Source organism: Chanodichthys erythropterus, chromosome 10 (assembly GCF_024489055.1).
Source record: "Chanodichthys erythropterus isolate Z2021 chromosome 10, ASM2448905v1, whole genome shotgun sequence".
In the NCBI taxonomy this organism is placed as follows: domain Eukaryota; kingdom Metazoa; phylum Chordata; class Actinopteri; order Cypriniformes; family Xenocyprididae; genus Chanodichthys; species Chanodichthys erythropterus.
This window is the reverse complement of record NC_090230.1, coordinates 12,742,639-12,760,904: the sequence shown is the minus strand read 5'-3', so window position 1 is coordinate 12,760,904 and position 18,266 is coordinate 12,742,639. Positions and strand designations below refer to the sequence as shown.

Here is an 18,266-nt window from a genome sequence, read left to right as displayed (position 1 = left end):
TGACGTTCATTACATCATCCCTGTGTGGTTTTTACAGAAGACGATTGTAACACACAGTCATGGAGATACTCGTCATGGCTCCTTGTGTGTGTGTGTGTGTGTGTGTGTGTGTTTCCTGTCTCCTCACACCGTCGTAAGGCCCATCTGTCTCCTTTCACTCCTCTTTATTCTCACAACTGCCTCTCATCTTATCAAGGCCTCTGTCTGCAGCGCACCGCACTCATTAGAACTGTCGTAAGCACCGCTCTTCATTAATCTACCCCCAATCGCTCTTTAAACACCACATCAGTCCTATTGTTCACAGTATTTGTGGCGCTTGGAGGAAACAGTTTTATTTATTGAACAACACACAGTGAATGCGAGCCGAGTCGTGCCTGTTAGCTTGTGTTTGTGAATGAGGAGAGAGTGCTGTGCAGGCCTGACTCACAGATCTCCTGTGTGTGTGTGTGTTTGTGTGTGTGTGTGAGAGAGAGAGAGGTTTACTATGGGCCAATCCTGGCCGTATTCCAGCGCTGGCATCTCAGTGGCAGCAGGTGGAGCCCACTGCTTCCAAACCAGCACCAGCACTCCTCCCCCACCCCGTCTCACCCTTACCAACACAAACACACACTCCATGGATACATTCTCTCAACGCTGACTGAACAATGGGGATTTTGAAGTCGTAGTTCTAAAAAAATGTAGAAAATTCAATTATTTTTTAACAAAAATTAAATATTAAAGGAACAAGTAAGGAGTGCAATACAAGTTAAGCTCACTTGACTGCAATTTTGGAATGCAGTGTTATTTTTGACTAAAACCAAAACCTTAAAAAGAAAGAAAAAAAAAAAAATATATATATATATATATTAATTAGTAATTGTAATAAAGCTTATATAAAATACAATATAAATAATTGAAGAACTTAAACTTTAAAAAATTAAATGAAAAATAGAAAAGTATCCTCGACAGCTAGGCCTAACTGAAATAAAATACGTTGTAGTTAAAATAATAAAATGACTAAAATAAGAACTGCATTACAAATTAAAGCTTAATAGAAATATTATTAAATAATAATAATAAAAATGACAAGAGCACAACTGACTTAAACACTAAAATTTAAATGAGAACTGAAAATATAAAAGTTCAAAATACTATAATATAAAAATAATTCTAAAACAACTCTGGTGGCATAATGTTGCTAACCACAAATATTTATTGCATCCTTCATTTCTTTTAAAAAAAAATATCAAGGTTACAGTGAGACGCTTACAAAGGAAGTGAATGAGGCCAATTTTTTGAAGGGTTAAAAGCAGAAATATGAATCTTAAAGTTTAAACTTGTATATTATTTGAGCCATAAAGCTGTTTAAACCATCATTTCACAGTTGTTTTAGGGTTTTCAGCAATATTGTGGCGACAAAGTTGTAAAATAAGCTTTACACTGAAAAGGTTAGTAAGTGATTTTATCACAGTAAACTCATGTTAACACTCTTATTGCTTATGTCTTGTGGCTGTTCTAGTAAAACTGTGAATATTTTAACACAGACTTGCCACATTTATTTCAATTGTATCTGCTTCAATGTAGCAGATTTTTTTCTTTAAAAATTTTTTTTTTTTTTTTTTTTTTTTGAGGTAATCAACACTATGCAGTAACTAAAAGGTTAGTAAGGGATTTTTATTTCACTCTAAAATATGTAAACACTATTATTTACATCTTTTGGCTATACTGTACCCTGTTCATTTCCATTGTAGCTGACTCACTGGCATTAAAGAAATTATTTTTGCAGGCAATAATATACTTTAACCTGTACTTAACTCAGAATATGCTTCTTTGAAAAAACATGCCATTTTATACATGTTTTCCATCCCCTTTTAAAAGTCACCTGTCATTTCGTAGACATGCAAACTCTGAGTGTATTAAAGCATCAGCCTATTTAAAAGCACAATAGAGGTAGAGTAAGGGGATCCTCTGTCGTGTTTCTTGTTGTTTATTCATAAGGCCCGGTTTGGCAAAGCCCCGAAGGCAAGCTGCTATGGTGCTGGATAATGTTATTACCCTCCGGCTGCCTAAGCAGAACTGCAGCCCCGGATCCAGCGACTCCACACAATCCCCTCATCTACCCCCAATTCCACAAAAATCCTGCCCCACAGTGCCGACGCTCCAGGTGTGTGCCGTTTGAGCATGGGACTCCCATGCTTGGGTGGTATTTACATTTGGATAGCCACTGCGTTTATCATTCCCAAACACAAATCTTTAAATCGGCCTCATTTGGGTGAATGTCAAGTGAAAAGTGTGCACTTTGTCCTCTTTTTAATTACAAAATGAGAAATATTTGTCAAGATTTCCAGCATTTCTTTATTGAAGTGCATGTGATATTTGACAACATTCCGAAGCGGTTTAAGTTCAGCATTGATGGACAAAGCACTCTTGCTGAACTGGAAGGAGGGCTCACGGTTACAGACGCTCAGACTGGATATCAAAAGGGCTTCTGTATAGAAAGATCACCCTCTTGTGGCTTTTAATGGAATGCAAGAAAAAAAGGTGAATTAGTTACACATCTCCAGTTCACTCTCCACTCCAGATCATTCAGACTGAAGCCAAACATTAGTTTGAACTGTTTTGTTTTGCTATGCTCTGCATTGGCTTGTCATTACTGAAAGTAAATATTCTATATATTTTGGACATCACAGACATTGGACTGATGAAATTTTCTGAACATGGTTCATCAAAAATGTTCATCATATGTATTATAATTAGTTGTACAAAATAATACAGAAGTTATATTACAGCTAATCTGGAATTATTATATTATTCTTGACATTTTCTACTTTTATTTATGCTTACCACACATTATTTACCACACAAAATATATATCTACTCTTAAAATGATCTTAAGCAAAGTGTTTGACAAATTACTGATCCCCTTATAATTTGAATTATATTACGCAAGTGTGTCTGAAAAGGTAAGGTTGACTTGTTATTTACACACACACACACACACACACACATGTTTGTTTTTGTGAATTGTGGGGACTTTCCATAGACTTCAATGCATTTTACACTGAACAAACTGTACATTCTATCCCCCTACCCTGCCCCTACCCCTAAACCTAACCCTCACAGGAAACTGTGCAAACTTTTACTTTTTCACAAAAACTCATTCTATATGATTTATAAACCCATTTACATTGTGGGGACCGCTGGCTGGTCCCCACGATGTAGGTGAACTCAGGTTTATATTACATCATGGGGACATTTGGTCCCCACAATGTAATATAAACAAAAGCACACACACACACACACACACACACACACACACACACACACACACACACACACACACACACACACTTGGTACAAGATTTTGATGTTGTTTCGAGTCCTGTCAGTTCAGATTACAGCCTCTAGGTGGAGTCTCTACCTATATTTGATGCCTGGCCGGATAGAATGGAGGAGGACGTCGGGCTAAATTAATGATGAGAAGCATTGAGTCCATTATAAATAATCATTTATATTCTAAATTATATTAATAATTATAATAACGACAACTATAATAATAATAATAATAATAATAATAATAAAATGCCTAATGGTTTTGTATGACACCAAAACGAAATATTTTGGCATTATGCATGATGTAATAAGTTTATATATCTTTAATTTAATAATAATAATATTATTAAATAATAATATGATTGTTTATAGCATTAATATATTATTTTACTCCACTTTTACATATTTGGGTTTAAATGGTATAGCATAATTTTATCTATATCCTATTTATCTGGATCTGTCTATATTTATATTAATGGTATCAAAATTTTATCTGTTATCTATTTAATGAATTCTCCTCTTTAGATATTATTTCACTCACCTTTACAAAAACTACTTTCTTGCTCTTTTATGGCTTTTAATAGTTCTTGTGCACGGTTACAGTGAGCGTATTTTTTCACGTCAGATTAAATCATCTTTATATGGATGTATGCATCTCTCCTGACTAACATTTTCCTTACCTCGTTTGCATTGTATGATTTATTGTTTTGTTATATATGAGTATGATTTCAGCTGGAACTCAATTTATAATTAGTTTTCAACTGACGCATCCTGTACAAAGAGTCTATACGGGTGATTTTGACATGAATGCCTTTAAGCAAACTACAATCATTTAAATATGTCAATATTTCGAGTTGCTTTAATTTATTTGTTTATAAATTAAGATGCGTGCTTTATAATGAGAAGTGTACGAGAATAGCATTTTCAAATGCAATATTGACAATTTATAGACATTCCGATATGTTTTATTTTTTTTCGTGATATTACAACATGCGTAATATAAAAATACCTCGTTTTTTAAGTAGGCTATAATAGAAATTGTCATTCACAAGTTCCCGCAGCTACATAAATTTAGAAGTGATTAAAAGTGCTTTACTACTGTTTTTAGCTATTTTGTATTGGCCCATTAAATTGATAAGCAACATTAACTCATTGAAAACCAAACAAATAGCCATAACTTGCGGCGTTATTTACTTTTTACACTATACATTTTAGCCATGTTGAGGATGTTTTTTCATTAGATGGCGATCTAACGCTGAGTTTTATGCATTTTTACCCCTGAAGACTATCGAGATGTTCAGAGAAACTTCAGCGCGCACTTTTTTTCCCCTCAACACACACACACACACACACACACACATATGCATACTCGTCTGGCAGCGATGTGCTTTCGCACCCGCTAAAGCCCGAATGGATTCTCAAATAAGACCTCGCAGATGTATTCATTTTTTCCTTTTCTTGTGTTAATCTCGAATAAAAAGTGATTTGTACTCACGTCCACCACTCAAGTTGAGGAGAAACTCCATCCAAGTGGATTAGGTGCCTTACCTGATTTGGTCCCGTGACTTTTTCCACACTTAAAAATGAGCAGAAAATGCATCATAAAACCCCAAATATGGTTTCTTTCGAAGAGTTCAATCCCTGTAGTTCGCTCCGTTGCCCTTTACACACTGCAGTTTTTGCTTCGTCTTTGCCACTCTGCCTCCAAAAGCCTTGGCACAGTTGCCTTGGCATTCACTGCATTCTCGTAGAACTTGGCAGAAAATGCTATAAAGGCGTCTCTAATGTCTGCCACAATTAAACGAGACAAAATTATGTGAATTTTAGAATTTTAATATAAATTAAATTTTTTTTTATTATTATTTATTTTTGGTTATCCGATTGAATGCTTGGTAACATTCGTCTTGCCTCATAAAGGATCAATGGAAAATAAACCTGAATAAACGGTGTAGGTTTTGTAACTCATTGAGACAACACGTCAATTTTTTATTAATATATTGTACTTTTAATTACGTTTTTTGTTTATAATATCACGATTTGAAATAGGCATAGAGTCTGAATTAAATGCCATATTTAAACCTAAATCTAGTGTTAAAATTCAAGGTCATTAAGATCATCACGTTCAATGGCATTAATTTATACTTTTCAAAGTAAATATGAAGTTGATGTTTGACACAGAATGTCATGTACATTTCTGTTAAAATTTTCGCAAATATTTGTTGTCAGTGATAAAAAAATATCTACTAAACTGCTTTTTTGTTTGATAGTTTTCAGTTCACCTGACTCTTCCCGCCAACTTCGTGAGTGAAAAGTTCGTCACCAGGCCTATAGGCGCTGTTCAGCCAATCAGTGCTGAAATCAATGCATATAGCCTAAATGTAAGTATCTTAATAACTGGCCTAAGTGAGCATTTAAAGGTGCTTCACAATCAAATAATATTTAATTTCGAATTCTGAAACATAAGGCTAATGTGAATCTGATTATCGGATGATTCATTGATCCAAATCTCTTGAAGTTTCTAGGCCGCTTTTAAGTTTTGTAAAGGCTGCATGATTAAATACAGGCGGTTCATGTGTTAAAATGAATGCTGCCATGCGACTCCCTTTGTATTACTTGACAAGCGAGACGTCGAGAAAAGTTTCCTCCGTTCAATAATAAAGTTCCCATTCAGATTACAATTGCGGAGCTAAACCAGCGCAAACTGCTTAATCTGTTGCATCTTTTGTTCTAGGCTATATGGAGTTAAAGTGCACACCTGAGACATATCCAGGAGTGAAGAGGAATCTCTTTTTTTCTCAGTTTTTCTTTGCTTTACTACAAACATGTTGTGTTTAAGGGTCATTTCTCGAAATTAAATAAACAAAATGTAGCCTATTTTTAAAGCAAATTTATTTAGCTGTTTTAAACAGAAAACTTAATCAAAGAAGGTCTTTAAGTGCTAATAAATTTGATTTCCACCTCAATCTAAATGTAAGAAAACTGTATTGTACATTAAGATAGGCTAAGTGACAGAATTATAGCCTAGCTCATATAGGAATCACTTCCCTTTCGCTCAAGGTCAAGAGTAGACCATTCAAAATGTTTGGAAAGAATAAATAGAAAATAACTGGTTTTATATCCAGTATGTTTCCTACTTAAATGTGTCAGTTTTATAGTACAGCATAACGTTTGAAACGACACATTTCACCGTCAGGTCTGACTGACCGTGTTGCACATGTTGAGCTTTTGCATTCCCGTCAGGCTGTCAAAACAAAACGGAAGTCTGATATCATGAAGATAAGCGGTCTCTCTATTCCCAGTCTAATTTATTAGTGTTCCGTGAGGCTGTTTACCAAGAAACCGAGTGTCAGGAGTGGTTGCTGTCACATGCGTGTGAAACTTGCCCAATAGCGACGTTGTGAGCTTTGAATTTCAGTGTTTTGCCCAATCACAGAGTAGCTCATGAAAACACCAGAGGGAAGGACCTGCACCTGCAGCAAGTTAGTGTGACTGTGAGTTGTGAGCATAATTAATATGCAGTTTCCTTTCATTTCCATCATACATAGCGCTGTGTTAATTATTACCTATTTTGCATTAAACAAAACGCACCTTGGTGTTTGTTTCACTGTTTAATGCTCAGTCTCGACTCATATATATGTACCAGATTATGCATATCAAATGCTTGCTTTCTGGAATATGGTGTTTTTTGTTTGTTTTTTAATTCCCCTAACAGATTGATATCTCATTTAGAATACCATCCCGTCTTTCTGAAACACTTTTCTGTGTGCACTGAAACGAATCCTGCACGCTGCCGTTTTCTAGGGGGCGCCCGATTGACTTACAGCGAGAGTGGTTAATAATAAAACGGTGCTGAGTGCCAACCAAACTAATTACATGAACTAGGTTTTCTTATTAATGATGTTTGCACGTTCAGCACACGTGATTAGAAACATAACATTGCATTGGCAGTCGCTTGTCCATTAGTGTCCATATCTTAAATCATGTAAGTTGTTTAGATGACCCTGTTTAGGTTTGACATTTTTGAAAACATGCAGTTTCATTTGGTCTGGTCTGTTCCATTGTCTCTTTGAAATAGCCTATCAAAATCCTTGATATAAATATTAATAGGCATATGCTGTTAAGGAACCTGTCAGCCGCATATCAGTCTGACAGACGTTCATGACGGGGCTCACAGAAGTGAAAGATGATACTGAAAACATTGATGCTTATAACTGGCCCGTTTCAAAATATTGTAAAACAATAGGCTACAGATTAGGTAGCCTACAGATATACTTGGGGTCGAATAGACATATTACGTAAGCATGAAGAAAAAAAAAAAAAACATTGGTTTATTTATTGCAGTTGTAGTAGCCTAATAGAAAGAATGTTTTTTGAAGAATTATAAGCCATCTGTTCCGAGAATCCAAAACCGCAAGATTTTGATGACGCTCTATTCTGTGCGTTTGAGTGAATCATAATCATTGCGCGATCAGTACAGTCCGATTAGCGAATGAATTAGGTTCTTTTTACTTAATTAAAACACTTAGCGCGAACAATGTATTCCGATTCCCGAACGAATGACTCTTTTGAGCCGATTCTTTTTAGTGAATCAACTACAAAGGCTACAGCGATTCCCAAACGATTGACTCATTTGAACTGGTTCTTTTAGTGAGTCAGAATAATTATCAATAAGTATGAATCTCGCGTACTAACTAGTTATTGCTTTCGTCATGTCCGACTCGAAATGAAGCGAGAACTGTAATCAAGGCTCGTGAGACTTTATTCATTTACTGATTGGTTGTTCTGTTATAGCATTTTGCTATAATCAGTGTTTTTTTTGTTTGTTTTTTTTTAAGCCTATGTTAAAACATTTTACTTAGTTTTTTAAAATGTAGCCTATTTAGCAGGTAGAAGCAGTTATTTGATTGCACTTTTGCAGCTTATGCAAAAGCACCTTTTAAATTAAATTAAATGTATTATTTGTTAAATCTGCAATGATTTTATCATTTGATAACACACTACTGAGGACAGTGAATGCTGTAGGAACGTCTTATTTTTTCCAAACGTTTCTTTTCCAAAAGTACAAATTTATTTATGTGTTTAAAATAAAGCGGAGGCAAATACACAAAAATCAGTGCATAAAATGTCAAAACATGTTAAATGCATTATCACACTTTCTGCATTACAGTACTTCGTGCATACGAAGTGCAACGGCATTGGGAGTGCATATTTCTCGTGTCCCGCATGTGTGTGGCTCTCGTGCCGATATTGAGGGCGCTGTGCTGATGGGAGAGCCCAAGAGTTTGAACGGCAAAAGTGAACGGGAGCTTCGTCTCAGCGGACTCGAATCGTGCTCTTCACTTTTTTTCCTCTCTCTCTCTCTCTCTCTCTTTTTCTCTCTCTCTCAGGTCGAAACTAACCACGACACAAGTGGCAGCTTTTGCAACAGGGGGTTTTAAGGATATTACAATCTTCCTAAGCATGCCGAGCCCTCCTCGCTGCTCGTAAATCCGCCTCAGTTTTGCTTCGCACCGCCACATGCCTCACGGCGGATGCAAGCGCGCAGCGCGGCGCGGCGCTATAAGAGACAGCGAAGAATGAATCAAACGCGACTTTTGTAACGCATCCGGACAACTTTTTCTATCTTTTTTTCTATTCAAATGACCGCAAGATGAAATAATCGCTCCTCCCGGCGGTTCATCACTACAGTTTCACTCATGGCTCTGTGAAATCTCCGTGTACTGTAGGCTACTTCCATCCATCCGTCGTCGGGACTTTTCTCTAGGCTGCAGTTGATGATAATGCCGAAAGTTTGGATATACGGCTTTAACAGTACAGTACAGTAGATGTGTGTAACTCGAGGCGGGGTTAAAGTTCAGCTCTATGGAGCGCTGAAGCGTCGCGCGCACTTCGCAGAGTTGGAAATGTGAAAGCAAGAAGCAAGGCTTTATTTTCCCTCTCTCCCTTCTTCTCTGTCTCTCTTTTTTTTCTCTTTTCATACACACATATACATACACACACCCCATACATTCACACATACACACCCTCACTCACACACACACACACGCACACACAACATATACATCGCCAATTCAAGAGTTAAAACCGACAGATATGTATTCTCCGCTATGCCTAACACAGGTAAGTGATATTTTCGTCTATTATTAACTCTGTTTGTTGCATTTGAGCGGTGTCTTTGGCCGGGACAGCACGGATAGGGGCTAACCTTTGCTTAAGACAAGTAACTTAGTGTGTAGTAAGGCATTTCTGCTCTGACAGAGCCAACTGAACTACCACATGGTGGATGGCGCCCACCTCACACACATATATGTTTCTTATGCACATTTATATAGCTACAGTTGTATTTTATTCTAGCCGCTTTTGCGCAGGGAGAGATTTTATTTAGCAAGTTAAGCTTTAAATAGTGCTGTGCAGGAAAGAAAACGTTACTCTAAGCCTGCAGAGTCAACCTTATGCACATTTGATTTGATTACCCTGTTAAATATAAAGTTCTTTAACAGTTCTTACTTTTAGCAAAGAAACCTCTGTTTATAGGGTGATTTATGTTTTTTTTTTTAAATGTATTTTTTGGGGAAAAGTTTTTGATGTTACATTTGTAAGTTTTTCAGAGTCCAGTACACTGGACTCTGGGTTCTTTAAAGCGTCAGAAATCTAAAGAAATGCTAAATAAAAAACTTTTTGCAGGACTTATAAAGGTTCTACTATCACAGACTGTTTTTCTTATTGGTTCAAATAAGGAACTTTATTTTTGAAAGTGTGGAGATTTAAAGTTTAAACATCACATAAATGTATGCACATTTAAAGCACATCTGAGATCAGAATAGTCATATTTAAGGGCACTTTATTATTAAATATCTATACAACTATGCCGTTTTCTCTTTGAACCAGCTGCCAGCAAGAATTCTGCTATTTTATACGAGACTTTTTCTTCTCCAGTCATCAGAAACTCTTTGATTAGATTTTTTCACTGTTATATATATATATATATATATATATATATATATATATATATATATATATATATATATATATACACACACACACACACAGGATTTTTAGCAGCAGTTGTGTCAAAAACTTAACATTGATTGAAGTTGAGTACAATCTAAAAGTTAAGACTGTTTTAGTTTGGGTGCTGTCATGTCTGATAACCTAAACAAGCTGTTTGTTTGTTGCTTTACGTACTTTTGTGATCGGCACAGAATAAAAACTAAAGTGGAATAGAGTTAAACAGCAACCGAGAGGGTTAAAGGAGGTTTAAAAAGAAATCCAGCCATTGTCTGAATCATGGTGGCAGGTGAAGTGAGGTGACAGGTCTGGAAAAGCTGTAGTGTTATACTGTAGACTTGATATGATTTTAAACTGTTTGGTTAAATGTGTTTTATTGAATGCACAAAACAAAGGAGAAGGCCTCAGTATTGTGTCACGTATAGGGTCGTTCTTTTGACCATGTTAGTTACAGTCTGTTTGGAGACACTGAAGAGGATTCATGCGAAAAAAGACAAATTATATGTAATGTGCACAGAAAGAAGAGCTGAGAAAGCTTAAACTTTAAGTCGTCTTTTCATTGATTTGATAACGCAAGACTTGGATTTTAGTTATTTTATAGCTTATTTATTTCTGTTATAAATCCATGCAGAACCATGGGGAAGCTTTTGATAATTTGTCAATCACTATAATTGTGACACATTATCACTGACCGACACCTCACATAAAAACTCATATATAGCTCATATATTTTATTTACTTGACTATCAATATTTGTTGCCAACAGTACTTATTAAAAACAAGCGATATGCAAAATTTAGAAGAACAGTGCAGTTTACAGTCTTACAAAAAATTTTAAAGCACTGTTTTTTTAAGTAATAATGGAAGTAATATGATAGTGATATTATTGAATATCTAAGAATCATAGTTGTATTGAAGATAATTGAGACGAGCCATTGATTTCCTCACTGCTACAGTGTTAAGGCAGTATGAGGTCTACTCTCTCTCTCTCTCTCTCTCTCTCTGTGTGTGTGTGTTTGTGTGTGTCGTCTTTAATAGTCCTCTGTGTTCCAGAAAATCACGTCTTTATATAGCTTTTATTTCATAGTAAAATCCTTAAAATCAAAATAACACATTTTTCAACTCCTTCCTATATTTTAGTTGATGCAAAAATATACTTTTATCTCTTACGTTAGTTATTGAATAACTTTCAATGTATTAACATCACATTAGTTGTCTTTTTAGAGACGTGCATTCACATTGTCCGTATTTCGTACTATTTTTACATGCGTTAAAACTCTCTTGTCTCTTTTGGCCACGAGGCACTATTGTTCCCTGCTGAGGCCTTACTATAGGACAGCGAGGTTCAGCTTGAAACACTTTAGGAGTCTGGAAAAACCTGACATGCTAACCAGACCCTATACTGACACTCAAGCATGCTCCAAAACGCAAAGAGCTGTTTGTTCTGCCACTACAAGTGTGTATCTTCCTAGAATTCAGTTTTTGTAAATTGCTAGAATTTTAACAGAAGAAAACACTCTCTGAAACATGAATAATTTGCATGTTAAATTACGATCTGCTGTGTATCATTCACCACATAATTCTAGCAATTGTTCCTTTTGTTTAGAAACATCGCTAGCGAACTGAAAGTTATTGGTGTTTTTACAGTAGAGATCTTGATTCTCGTCTGGAGATTTTCCTTATTGATTTTTTTTACAAGAAGTTTGAATGTAGACAAGTCTGCAACACATCCTTTTTTAAAATAAAAACATAATATATAGATGTATAAAAAGCCACAACAATAGATGATATCAGTTATTGAGGAACAATATTTCACAGACTTTGGATTAAGTTACTTGGAGAGTCAGTTGAAGGCAGATAAGGAAATTCATTCACTGGTTTGTAGGATGAAACAATACAGTTTTTATGCCTCGGAGGCAAGGGAGTTTGATTCTTGAACAGGACAGGAAGGAAACAATATGATTAAACATATACATTTGCTTTGGTGTCTCACAGGAGACGCACACACATTGTTCCGTACACTATAATAATGATATATGCTTATGCAAATCCCTGATTTAATGTGGTGTAACAAAAGAGATATGGCAATATGTATCTATAGGGAGTCTGTGGTTGAGTCTATGAATAACACACAATAATCCTACACAAACAGTACCATATTTATTTCAATCTGCAACTTAATACACATCCATAATTATTCAAATGTGTTATATTTATGTATTTTTTGTAATATTTGTTTATTTTTGCTTGATGGTATATTGTGATTATTTTTAATTACAATACAAACATTAGCAGCAGTGCTTGAAATTGGCCCGAGAAATTAATTTAATTAAGGTTCCTAAATTACACCGAATTAATTTTTAAATTTCTAAAGGCACTGGTCCGAGGCCCAGCGCGTTATATTCATATCTGTGCTTATTCAAATGAAATCTGCGCTCAGCACATAGTGCACTTTGCTTGCTTGCTGGCAGCCCTCTCGTACTCGCACGGTCGGTTTTGGGACACGATGCAGGGCTATTGCTGTTTGTGGAAATGTTATTCTAGTGATTGGCAGTCTGCCATTATTCTCTCTATGTAATAAAAACCCTGAGTTATTTTCTGTGTAAAATCCCAAATTATTTCATATTAGAAACCACACGTTATTTATTTGCCCAATTATTAGTGTTTATTATTTTTTTCTTTAGACAATAAAGAAATGGACAAGCAAGCCCTACAGAGAAAGAAATGCACATACAGTATAGGCTATTTATTATTTTGATAATTGCTCAATTAAGCATATGTACAGTATTAAAAATGCTTAGTTTATGTAGTAATATTTCCTTGGGTGTATTGTTTACAGTTATTGCATTATGCAGCTTTCCTAAATAACTTCATTTCAGGTGATACAGTAATATCCTGTAAATATTAAAATATACTTTCCTTTGTAGATAAAAAAAATCCCTGCATGATTATATCCTCTGGTTGACTTTGAGTGTGTACAAAGAAATGCGTTAATATTGCGGCCGATATTTCGCTGGTCTTTTTGTCATTATATTATAAAAATTGATTTTCTGCCAGGTTTTGCACCAGCGGCAGGTGAAGGGATTCCAAAACCCTGCACAATCTGCCCCGCACACACTCCTGTGTGAAAACAACACACTCCTCACTGATAGCGAATGAAGTAGCACGGTTTTTGGAATCGTGTGTGCATTTTTATGGAGAACAGATAAAAATAGGCACTACAATTTTCCTGGTCGGTTGTTGCTTTTTCTCGGCCCTGGCAGACCCCTAAAGACCAACATTCTTGCCAGAGAGCCAAGATATGTCCTAGACGAGCTTCACACACACACACACACACACACACACACACACACACACACACACACACACACTGCCCTGCTCGGTTCACAGACACACTCCTGCTGTTGAGGGCTGTTTTTCAAAATAATCGAAAGGGATTTTATGTAGATGCACACGCTTAGCTTTCATGGTGTCTGCTGTGAAAAATCAGTTGTTATTTTTGTACTTGAAACTATAACAAAAAAAACTTTGTTCACATTTATATTTTTAAGTGATTTATATTTTAATTTATATTTTTTCAGATTTTCATTTTTATATACTTTTTAAAGATTTTCTGAAACTTGAACTGTGTTTTTTATAGTGTTCATGTGGACTAATTTCTGCTTACTTGTCCTTCTTGGCAGGATGAATTCCATCCTTTCATTGAAGCACTGCTGCCCCATGTGAGAGCGTTTGCCTACACTTGGTTCAACTTGCAGGCCCGCAAGAGAAAATACTTCAAGAAGCACGAGAAGCGCATGTCTAAGGAAGAGGAGCGAGCCGTGAAGGACGAGCTGCTCAGCGAGAAGCCGGAGGTCAAGCAGAAGTGGGCATCGCGGCTGCTGGCCAAACTCCGCAAGGACATCCGGCCGGAGTTCCGTGAGGATTTTGTGCTCACTGTCACCGGGAAGAAGCCCCCTTGCTGTGTGCTCTCCAACCCCGACCAGAAGGGCAAGATGAGGAGAATTGACTGCCTGCGTCAAGCGGACAAAGTGTGGCGCTTGGACCTGGTCATGGTGATTTTATTCAAAGGTATTCCGCTTGAAAGTACTGATGGCGAAAGGCTGGTTAAGTCTCCGCAGTGCTCGAACCCAGGGCTGTGTGTGCAGCCGCATCACATAGGAGTTTCCGTAAAGGAGCTCGACCTGTACTTGGCCTACTTCGTGCATGCAGGTAAGTCCCGTTTTGAATTCACTAAATCTGTCGAACGTATAAAGATGCGAGTGACACCAATGTGGGCGCCAAAAGGTGTATCGCAAATTATGGATTGTACTTTATTTTATTTCATTTTTATAATAGATCAACAGTCAATAAGAAAGCTGGGAAGAATAAGATAAGTGCGTCAAGTTTTTTTTTCCATACGGTCTGTGCAACTCATAATCGAATCCTCTGCTTCCTTTCTGCCACTTTTCACAAATAAATAAAAGAAAAATATATTTTATGTAAATACGTAGTTAATTTGAGAGTGAATTTTCAAAAGTCAAAAATATAATGTGACTTATTTGTAGCTATTTATTCTAATTGCAAAGTCACTGCGCAATATAAAACAGAACAACTGTCTGTCGAGTTAAAATTCCAGTGGAAAAGTCAGATGCAAATATCTGATGGAGCGACTGTTAATTGGCAGAAGGCGGCAGGGGATCCGTCTTGCACTGACAGCGGCACAAACACAAGCTTTCTCTTGGAAGACAAGAAGCGCACTTTGTTTCGCCAGGCAAACTGAGCACCTTAATTACATTCATTTCCTCTCTCGCACAAATTGTGGCAGTGAAGTCTGAGAGAGTTGGCAGCGTGCGCATCCGCCGTTCCTCGTGTTCCGTACGGACTTGACTTATGCTGTGATGAGGTGCCGATAAAAAGAGTGAAAACTCAGTGTAACCCGAAGACGGCGGAGATAAAGCCGTAAAACGTGAGCTTTAGCGCCACGTATGAAAACCGTGGTATCTGGCAGACGGCAGGTTGCAAAACGGGAGCGTGTGAATCACTTTGACTTGGTGGGAACACAAAGGCCTGGAGCCTTTTGAGCTTTTTGTGAGGATAAGTACGACACAGTCACAGAAACGCGTTTCCCCGCGGCTCGCCGAAATCCTCAGTTTTGATGTTCTGAAAGCCTATTCAGCAGGGAGCGTCCTGCTAACATCCTAATCTGTGAAGTTAGGTTTTCTTTTTGATTCGATGGTGAATAAGAGACGTCAGCGAGAGAACAAGAGGAAGAAAGACATGGGAGTCTCTCTCTCCTCATCTCTGACCTGCATAGAGGCCGATCAGGTTTCCTCCTCTGTCTTATTTAAAGCAGTGGAGCATTGCTGGAGCCCCCTTGATTAAAAGCCATCTGAAGAGAGCCTGACCTCATACACAGATGGTGAAAGTGGGGCTTCTGAGAGGAGCTAAAGTCAGTAATTAAATTTATCCCACAGTCTTGCCAGGGCAAAGGGGTGCAGGCCAGAAAACACACCCACTTCATCTAGACAATAACAGAGCTACCTATCGATATTAGCAGACATTAAGAACATGGAAAAGAACATTTAAATTCAGTCTAGGTAACCAGAAAACTCAAATAAACTAGCAGAACAATAGAAATTAGTTACTAATTTTTTTTTATTTTGTATTTCTTAATGTTTGCTTTAATTTGCAATTTTTAAAAAAAAATAGTTTTCTTATATGTAAGTTTAAGTTTGTACTTCTTCAGTTCTTTCAATATTTCTTCAATATTTTCACTATTGTTCAATATTTTATAATAATTGTTCTATAATATGAGTTTAAGTCTGTATTTCCTGATTCTTACAATATGTTTTTAGTATTTTCACTTCAGTATTTTCACTTTCACGTAAGATATATATATATATTATATTCCCTATAATATTTTTCAGTTCTATCAATATTTGTCATTATTTTTTCACTAAAGATACATGTTTTTTTTAAATGATTTTCCAGTTGTATTCTTATATTTACAGTAAGTTTAAGTTTGTATTTCACAACTTTTGCGATGTTTTTCAATATTTGAAAATTTTCGCATTTTCCATTATTTTTGCGATATATTCCTTAGAATATATGTTTGAAAAACACTTTCTAATTTCAATAGTCATGTGCTTTATTATTTTAGTCAGATGCTATAAATCTCTTTACAGAAAGTAACATGAGAACTAGAAAAAGACACAAATGTGGTGTTCACTGAGGCCTGAGGACATGCAACCATGGCTAATTTACGGCAGGAACACTCCACACGTGGGAGAGGTCACGGCTTAAGATGTTAGGGTCGTGACCCCATCTTCAAGGCATTTGACCTCCTAGATAAACATCCACTCCCATTAGCAGCCAGTCAAGCGGAGGGCAAGCTTTGGTTTTGGGTTGCCCTCTTGACCTCCTGTTAAAACAGGTGGTTTTGTTTGGGCCACAAAGTGGTGTGCCATTTAAACCAGTCGAAAGGGGCTAATAGTCGTGGAGACCCAGACTAGCATTACACCAGTGATTGTTTCCTTTTAGCATTGGGTTTTGGAAGTACATGAAAATCAGGCAGTTTGTTTCTTTTTTGTTTGCAGAGTTGTAGAACCCTAGCTCTACAAGAAATAGTTTTAAATAATTTAATAATTTAAAAGTTAATTTAAAAAAGAAACATAGAAACTTCTAGATGGGAGAATAAGATGTAGTTCCAGTTCAAATTCAAATTCAGGTTTAAGTCTAAATTATTACCAAAAAAAAAAAGGCTATTGTGTTGTCATAGAGAATCAAATTGATGCATTAAAGGGTTAGTTCACCCAAAAATTAAAATTCTGTCATTAATTATTCACCATCATCTCTTTCCAAACCTGTAAAAGTTTAGTTCATCTTCGGAATGCAAATGAAGATCTTTTTGATGAAATCTGAGAGCTTTCTGTCCCTCCATAGACAGCCTACGCAATTGCAACTTTCATGCTTCAAAAAGTTCATAAAGAGATCGGAAAACTAATCCATATGAATTGAGTGGTTTAGTCCAAATTTTCTGAAGAAACTTTTATGATGAACAGATTTAATTTAGGCTTTTACTCGCATAGAAACATTGATCAGCGAACATAAGCAAAATCTCAACCGAACCTGAATGACGCGTGACAGAAATCTCTCAGATTTATTCAAAAAGATCTTAATTTGTGTATTGAAGATGAATGAAAGTCTTACAGGTTTGGAACCACATGAGGGTGAGTAATTAATGACATAATGTTTGGTTTAACTAACCCTTTAATAAGTACTTATTTTGATGAAAAACACAATTAAGAGTTCTTTGAATTCATTGTCGTGATATATATGTCAACTTAATGTAATTTCACTTGTTGTGAACTGTAGTTGTGTCTTTTTGCAGTGTTTTCAGTCTCACTATACAATGGAAGGATACCGCTGGAGCAGATAGATAACAAACGCGAGACTAGGCCTGTGTGCAAAATTCCCTGCCAGGCTGTTAGATATTTATACTGGACTTACCTTAATTGACCCAGAGCTGCGTCGAACAAACCGTTTGCGTGTGTAATGTTTGTAAAGACGTCTGACCCACTTCCATGTGAGCCCATAAAGAGATTTACTATACAGTGTGTCTTTCAAAACTAGTTAGCTTTGATGACGCATGCTTGAGGCACCCTGTCATAAGTTTTGTAAATTCGTATTAAGTTCTGGGAAGTTTGCTGAAAGTTTTTGCTAGGGCCGAGGCAAAGCCGGTCAAGGGCTACAGTAAGCCGGCGGTTTGTAGAATTTTTTAAATTTTTTTTTTATGCCAGTAACTGAATCCGCTGATATCTTGAGGCTGACTTTTGGCACATCTTGTGTTACAGCCGTTTTATATTTCTCTTCCTTTCCACAGGCTGAGGAATAACAATAATTTGGATCTATTTAAGGCGATTGTGGGATAAACCACAGCCTTTGTTGTGGTTACTGCAGTACAC

The 18,266-nt window shown here is 36.5% G+C and overlaps 1 protein-coding gene across 5 annotated transcripts in view; it reads left to right on the top strand.

Annotated features, from left to right (window-relative positions):
- Positions 1-8,619: 8,619 nt before the first annotated feature.
- Positions 8,620-18,266, top strand: part of nfia (nuclear factor I/A) — a 133,773-nt gene continuing 124,126 nt past the window's right edge. For 2 of the 5 annotated variants that reach the window (XM_067396072.1, XM_067396073.1), the window contains exons 1-2: positions 8,623-9,432; positions 14,004-14,532. In XM_067396072.1, coding sequence (XP_067252173.1) covers positions 9,406-9,432; positions 14,004-14,532 — 556 coding nt within the window. In that variant the 5' untranslated portion in view covers positions 8,623-9,405. Of the gene's footprint in view, positions 9,433-14,003; positions 14,533-18,266 lie in introns of all 5 variants that reach the window. The other 3 variants (XM_067396075.1, XM_067396070.1, XM_067396074.1) reach the window with 3 other exon arrangements.